This window comes from Bos indicus x Bos taurus, chromosome 19 (genome assembly GCF_003369695.1).
Source record: "Bos indicus x Bos taurus breed Angus x Brahman F1 hybrid chromosome 19, Bos_hybrid_MaternalHap_v2.0, whole genome shotgun sequence".
Taxonomy (NCBI): domain Eukaryota; kingdom Metazoa; phylum Chordata; class Mammalia; order Artiodactyla; family Bovidae; genus Bos; species Bos indicus x Bos taurus.
In genome coordinates this window covers 43,407,714-43,414,991 of record NC_040094.1, presented here as the reverse complement: position 1 = coordinate 43,414,991, position 7,278 = coordinate 43,407,714, and the positions used below count along the sequence as shown (strand labels likewise).

General features: G+C 55.2%; 1 protein-coding gene across 2 annotated transcripts; it reads left to right on the top strand.

Annotated features, from left to right (window-relative positions):
- The first annotated feature begins 398 nt into the window (after positions 1-398).
- GHDC (GH3 domain containing) lies at positions 399-4,883 on the top strand. Of its 2 annotated transcripts, none has more exons than XM_027517831.1 (10): positions 399-526; positions 742-830; positions 1,011-1,285; positions 1,585-1,706; positions 1,982-2,483; positions 2,879-3,071; positions 3,199-3,270; positions 3,347-3,480; positions 3,755-3,855; positions 4,105-4,883. In XM_027517831.1, the coding sequence occupies exons 3-10, from the start codon at positions 1,024-1,026 to the stop codon at positions 4,321-4,323; spliced, it is 1,605 nt and encodes a 534-aa protein (XP_027373632.1). In that variant the 5' UTR covers positions 399-526; positions 742-830; positions 1,011-1,023; the 3' UTR covers positions 4,324-4,883. The 2 variants fall into 2 exon arrangements, with proteins under 2 accessions (XP_027373632.1, XP_027373633.1); XM_027517832.1 differs by having other exon boundaries at positions 400-526; positions 3,770-3,855.
- Positions 4,884-7,278: the final 2,395 nt, after the last annotated feature.

Below are 7,278 nucleotides of genomic sequence, written 5' to 3'. Positions count from 1 at the left end.
TGATGCGTCACACGCTGCTTTAATGTTTGTTCAATAACAAAAGGATTTTCTTTCTCTACTATCTTTGTGGAGGGCAATTCTAGATTGGAAAAATGTTGCTTTTTGACAGTGCTCAAGTTTGCACCTGCTCCAGGATGGGATGTGCCCACTCCCCGCTCAAGCTGATCTGAGACACTCTTTTCTGCACTCAGGTTTCTCTCCCTACTCCGGCACGAGTCTGAGGACCACTCTGCATGCTAAGTCACTTCAGTCGTGTCCGACTCTTTGCAACCCTATGGACCACTCTACTCTGGCTGTAACTTCCCTCCACCTGCAGGCTTGGGCCACCTCCCAGCACCGCGGCCCTTAGGCAACCTGTCCCTTTAAGAGCTCCCCCGACTCCGCCTCCAGCTCCACCCTCAGGCCCAGCGGCTGAACTTCCCTTAAAGCCTGGGCTCCATCTTTCTGGCTAGCTGTGTACTGAGGCTGTTCCGGAGCCTTGAGGGGCCCCTGGGTGCCGGGCAGAGGCACAAGTGGGCTGTGACAGGTGCCTGTGGGACATAGAACCACTGTTCGGGGGCTCAGGGCTTGTGGGGGGTGGCGGGGAAGGGACACAATGATGGGACAGGGTGGATCCTGGACCGAGCAGAGCCTCTTGGGAGTAGACCAGACCTGTCTTCAGTTAAGTAACTGCTCTGAGCCAGGTGCTCTGCCATGGCCTGCGTGCTCCTTCTCAAGGGTATCATTATTTCCATTTTACAGATGGGGCAAGGGTACGGGGCTCAAAGCAGCTGACTGAGTGCCCCAGAGCCAAACAGCTAACCGGGGGCAGAGCCAGGATCCGAAGTCAGGTCAGTGTGACCCCAAAGCCTTGCCGTTGTCTCCTCCACATCATGTGCCTGACAGGAGTCCAGGCTTCTTCCCCAACTTCCCTTTAAACTTGATTTTCCTGTGCTCGGCAGAGTGAGGGGAGGAAATGGGTCTCCCCTCCTCCATGCAGTACCAGTACTTGGAGGCCTTCCTCCTTCCAGGAGCTGCTTGGAGATGCTGCTGCTGCTGCTGACCCTGTTGCTGCTGCTGCCACTGGCCATGCTCCTGTGGCGGCCGCAGTCCCGGGATGCCAGGCGGTCCTGGCTTGTCCGCCTCCAGCACTGTGTGACGTGGGGGGCCCTGCGCTGGGCAGCCGCCTGGCAGCAGAAGAGACTAGCGCAGAGCACGTTGCACGCAGGCCAGAGCCAGCAGCAGGCCCTGAGGTGGTGTCTGCGCGGAGTCCAAGGTCCCCGCTGTCCCCTCAGAGGGAGCACAGGTGTGTTTCCCAAGGTCTGGGGAAGTGGCCCAAAGAGAAGGAAACCCTACAGGAGAGTCAGATTCCAGAACCCAAAGACCACGCTTTCCCCTTCTACTGCCAGCACAGAGAGAGGTCTGACCCAGAGAACCTACTGAGACTGGATTGTTCAAAATGAATTTTGCCATCCTGGCCCCTGATAGCCTCTCTCCCCTCAGGCCTGTTCTGGATTCCTTCCCTGAGGGTCTCACCAGTCTGGTTTGAACCCTTGGGAAACTCTGTGGCTTCATAGGGATTTTATGATGTCTTTGGGGCTACAGATATAACCACCTTCCGGAATCATCTCCCTCTGACCAAGGCCAGCCAGGCCCAGGAGGAAGAAAGTGGCGGGCAGCCCTTGCCCCCCACCTCAAACCGGTACCATGGCGAGGCCTCTCTGCAGGTAAATGGGGAAGGCTGGAACCTAACCCCATCCCTAAGGTCCCTAAGTGGAGCCAAGGCCTCCCATCAGGATGGGAAAAAAGCAAACAGCAACAACAGCAACAAAAACCTCAAAACAAAACTGGGGGACTTCCATGATGGTCCAGTGGTTAAGACTCCCGCTCTCAGTGCAGAGGGTGCAGGTTCGATCCCTGGTGACCAAAAAAAAAAAGTATATCTGGGGGCTCAGGGTCTGGCTCAGGCCCAGGGCCAACACTGTCTCTTGTCTCCCTCCAGGCCACCTTGCTGGGTCTGGCAGCCCTAAACAAGGCCTACCCGGAAGTGCTGGCTCCAGGAGGCACGGCTCGTGTAACTGCTTCCTCCCCTTGGCCCTACCCCCTCCCTTGGCCTTGGCATGCCCTGGGCCAAGTGAGCCCCACTGGAGCCAAGGACCCAAGGGTCCTGCTCCTGGAGGCACTGAGGTCCCCAGGGCTGCGGGCTCTGGAAGCTGGGACGGCAGCAGAGCTCCTAGATGTCTTCTTGGACCTGGAGGCCCATGGGGAAGAGCTGGCTGAGGCCATCGCTGCTGGGAACCCAGGAGCACCTCTCGCCAGACGGGCAGCCGAGCTGCGGGAAGCCCTGGAGCAGGGAACCCGAGGACTGGCCCTTCGGCTCTGGCCAAAGCTGCAGGTGGTGGTGACTCTGGACGCAGGAGGCCAGGCTGAGGCTGTGGCTGCCCTGGGGGCCTTGTGGTGCCAAGGGCTCACCTTCTTCTCACCCGCTTACGCTGCTTCTGGAGGTCAGCAAGACTCAAGGGTGGTGAGGGGCACACAGCTAGCTGCCAAGTTGTTGAGCTGCTAAATTGTGTTCAACTTTTTGCGACCCCATGAACTGCAGCAAGCCCCATAGTCATCTCATTGATTCCTCCCCAACACCAGCTCCATTTTACAGATGAAAAAACTGAGGCTCAGAGAGGTTAAGAGACTTACACAGATTTATACCATACCAGCATTTTCTTCAGGTCCATCACCTCCAGAACCACTGCCTCTTCCCAGTTAGGGCCTTAGAAGCAGAGGGCTGAGCCTGGGGGAGCCGGGAAGGATGGAGTGGAGGGGCAGCAGGGGGATCAGATGGGCAGAGGGTTGGGGCCTGGGCGATTGTCTAGCAGATGAAGAGGCTGCTTGCTCCCCACAGGGGTGTTGGGCCTGAGTCTGTGGCCAGAGCAGCCCCATGGCCTGTACCTTCTGCCCCCTGGAGCCCCCTTTATTGAGCTGCTCCCTCTCAAGGAAGGAACTTGGGAAGAGGCTACCCGCACTGTCCTGCTGGCTGAGGCCCAGAAGGGCAAGGAATACGAGCTGGTGTTGACCAACCACGCCAGCCTCACCAGGTGAGCATCTGCCCGCCCACCTCTCCCCAACTGCTGCCTCAGGGAGCCTGAACCCGGTTAAAGGCCATGCGCATGCTGTTGAAGTTAATGGGCCCTTGGGCCTGACCTCATCCCCACTCCCCATCAGGTGCCGGCTTGGTGATGTGGTACAGGTAGCGGGTGACTACAATCAGTGTCCGGTCGTCAAATTCATCTGCAGGTAAGTCACCCCCCGGGTCACTGAGGGACCATGCTCGTGCCCTGGGTTCCTCTCCCTCCTGCTTCCTTCTCCTCAGGCTGGGCCAGACCCTGAGTGTTCGAGGCGAAGACACTGGTGAGGATGTGTTCTCTGAGGCCCTGGGCCGGGCCGTGGGGCAGTGGCCGGGGGCCAAGCTGTTGGACCATGGCTGGGTGGAGAGCAGGATTCTGGGTGAGCTTTTCCACTGGCTGACTATCCCTCACCCATACCCACCCCGCTGGGAGACCTCTAGGAAAGAGGAAAGACCCAGCCTTTTGTGCTGCTCCTAACAAAAGTCCCTCCGCATATCTAACCCCCGTCTGCCTGCTGCAGTCTCTACCCATTTCCTCTCCGTTGACCCCACTCCTTGCCAAGAAACTCCTTCTCTCCCCTATGAACCTTGGAGTAGGGCAGTGGGCTTGAGCTTTCGAAGATGCCCCATTCACAAAACATGTGTCCGTAATAGGTGGTTTGTCCGCAGATTCCTCTGAGGGCTCTGCTCCCCACTATGAGGTATTTGTGGCACTGAAGGGGCTGAGGAACTTGTCAGAGGAAAATCGAGACAAGGTAAACCAGAGACAGAGACAGGATACAACTGAACATCCCCTTCACTTTGCACACTGCCCCGTGTGTCGTGGGGAGGTGGGGGAGGGGAGGAGAACCTCCCTGGAGCTCTGGGAAGGGAGGGTTGAACCCCAAAGACACACATGTACACATGAAACTTCTAGCCACGCACACCCTGGGCACAGCTATGTGCGCCTCCCCCACACACCACCCAGCCCCACACCAGTCTCACTTGAGCCGTTCTGTTCCCAGCTTGACCACTGCCTTCAGGAAACCTCCGCTCGCTACAAGGACCTGCGGTTCCGGGGCAGCATGGGCCCCGCCCAAGTCCACCTGGTGGGGCAGGGGGCCTTCAGGGAACTGCGGGCAGCCCTCGCTGCCTGCCCCTCGGCCCCTTTCCCTCCAGAGATGCCCCGGGTTCTCAGGCACAGGTCCCTGGCCCAGTGCCTGCAGAGGAGGGTGGTGTCCTGAGCTGAGGCCTGCCCCGGCCCCGTTCACCCCCATGGGCTGCCTCGCTCTTTCCTCTGGGGCCCCTCTGGATGTGGAGCCCTTGGCCAGGGTCTTCATGTGTCAGCTGACAGCTGTCCATGAGAGCTGCTGCCCTTAGGGAGACCCAACCTGGTCAGGCCGAGGAGTTGACTTCAAGGACAGAGCAGACATCAGCAGCGCCTCGCCTGGAGCCCCCAGCCCACCCTAGAGGACACGGGAGTTCCAATCCATGCTGGCAATGCCTGTGTTTCTCAGCCTGTGCACCAGGCAGGCTGGAAGTGTTGGAAGTTCAGGCTCCCAGGAGTGACCCCCAGTTGGCACGGAGCAGGGGCTGGTGACCACAGACCTCAGCTTTGTCGTCCTTTAGTAGAACAACTCTGAAGTGTATTCTGTAGCATCTGCCTCCAAGGGTCCCCACCAGTTGCCCGCAGTGGTAACCCTCTCATTAACACGGTTCTTACTGGTTTTCTTCCTGTCTCTCCTGTCCCTCCTCCCACGTGCTTTCTAGGGTCACCTGCCAAATAAACTTCTTACACCCAGAATCTTGGCTTGGGGTCTGCTTTTGGGGAAACCAGGGACCCCATTCACTCTCCTCCTGCTGCAGCCTGGATTGCCCTCTCCACTTCAGTCCTGGACACCAGGGCTTTCCCTGTAACTTCTGCTCGAAACTGGGGTGGGCCCTGAGTGTGTGCCCTTGGAGACCTGGGGGACCCCTACCACAGCTTAGGTCAACCTAGGAGACACTGAACCGCACCCCCCCCCCAACCTCTCTCCATCCCAAGCCTTCCCTAATTGCGGAGGGGCTGCTCCCCTTGCCCAGGCTTAGCACAAGTTTCCCTTCCTGGCCCAAAACCCACAAATCACTTCCATGGGCAAGACCTATACTGCAAATCATAAAGAATCACAGCAGGAAGCAGCCCCAGAGACCATCTGGGTTGACTGTCCATCTTACCAAGGGGGAAATGGGCTGGCCTTCATGAGTCTTGTCCAGACCTCGCAGTGCCTCCTAAATAACGTGGCACCTAATCCCAATCAGCTGCCAAGCCTCAGATTCTTTGTTCGTTTGTTTGTTTTAATATTTATTTATTTATTTGTCTGGGCCGGGTCTTAGTTGCAGCACGTGGGGTCTAGTTCCCTGAGCAGGGACTGAACCCGGGGCCTCCTGCATTGGGAGCACAGTTTAGTCACTGGACCACCAGGGAAGTCCAAGCCTCAGACTCTGACTCTGAATTACTACTTCTGAATCAGTTCAGTTCAGTTTGGTCGCTCAGTTGTGTCCAACTCTTTGCAACCCCATGGACTGCAGGGTACCAGGCTTCCGTGTCCATCACCAACTCCTGGAACTTGCTCAAACTCATGTCTATCGAGTTGGTGATGCCATCCAACTATCTCATCTTCTGTCGTCCCCTTCTCCTCCCGTCTTCAATCTTTCCCAGCATCAGGGTATTTTCCAGTGAGTCAGTTCTTCCCATCAGGTGGCCAAAGTATTGGAGTTTCAGCTTCAGCATCAGTCCTTCCAATGAATATTCAGGACTGATTTCCTTTAGGAGGGACTGGTTGGATCTCCTTGCAGTCCAAGGGACCCTCAAGAGTCTTCTCCAACACCATAGTTCAAAAGCATCAATTCTTCGGCTCAGCTTTCTTTATGATCCAATTCTCACATCCATACATGACTACTGGAAAAACCATAGCTTTGACTAGATGGACCTTTGTTGGCAAAGTAATGTCTCTGCTTTTTAATATGCTGTCTAGGTTTGTCATAGCTTTTCTTCCAAGGAACAAGCATCTTTTAATTTCATGGCTGCAGTCAACATCTGTAGTGATTTTGGAGCCCAAGAAAATAAAGTGTCACTGTTTTCATTATTTCCCCATCTATTTGCCATGAAGTGATGGGACTGGATGCCATGATCTTAGTGTTTTGAATGTTGAGTTTAAGCCAGCTTTTTCACTCTCCTCTTTCACTTTCAAGAGGCTTGTTAGTTCCTCTTTGTTTTCTGCCATAAGGGTGGTGTTATCTGCATATCTGGGATTATTAATATTTCTCCAGGCAATCTTGATTCCAGCTTGTGCTTCATCTAGCCTGGCATTTTGCATGATGTATTCTGTATAGAAATTAAATAAGCAGAGTGACCATATACAGCCTTGACGTACTCCTTTCCTAATTTGGAACCAGTCTGTTGTTCCATGTCCAGTTCTAACTGTTGCTTCTTGACCTGCATACACATTTCTCAGGAGGCAGATAAGGTGGTCTGGTATTCTCATCTCTTTAAGAATTTTCCACTTCTGGATTCCACACCCCAAATCCAGCCCCCTGCTCTCACCTGCCTGGCCCCCACCTCAGCCCATGACTCCTTACTGCTAAAATCCTCCCATAGCCCCCCAGCATCTGTGCAATCAAGACTAATCAGCTTAGCTGATAAGACCCTTTGACCCACTCTGACCTCACTTACTTGTCCAGCCACATCTCTCTTCTAAGAGAAGTTGTGATCAGTGGACCATACCCTGCTTCCTGAATGAGTATAACACAGTCACCTCTAGGTCTCTGCTCAGGCTGTCCCTTCTGGGGAAAGCCTTCTCTCCCAAGCTTACTTGATGGAAACCGACTTTTCACGGAAGGCTTTTGCAGAGTCCTCTCTTCATTGAGCTATACTTTTGCTGGGTCACTTCCCAGCATAACTGGGCCAGGGTTTCCCTGGTGGTCCAGTGAGTAAGAATCTGTCTGCCAATGCAGGGGACATGGGTTCAATCCCTGGTGAAGGAAGATTTCTCATGCAGCAGAGCAACTAACCCCATGAACCACAACTACTGAGCCTGCAAGTTGCAGCTACTGAAACCCACATGCCTAGAGCCAATGCTCTGCAACAAGAGAAGTCACCGAAATGAGAAGCCCAAGCACTGCAACAGAGAGACAAAGAGTAGCCCACTGCCCAGCACCCA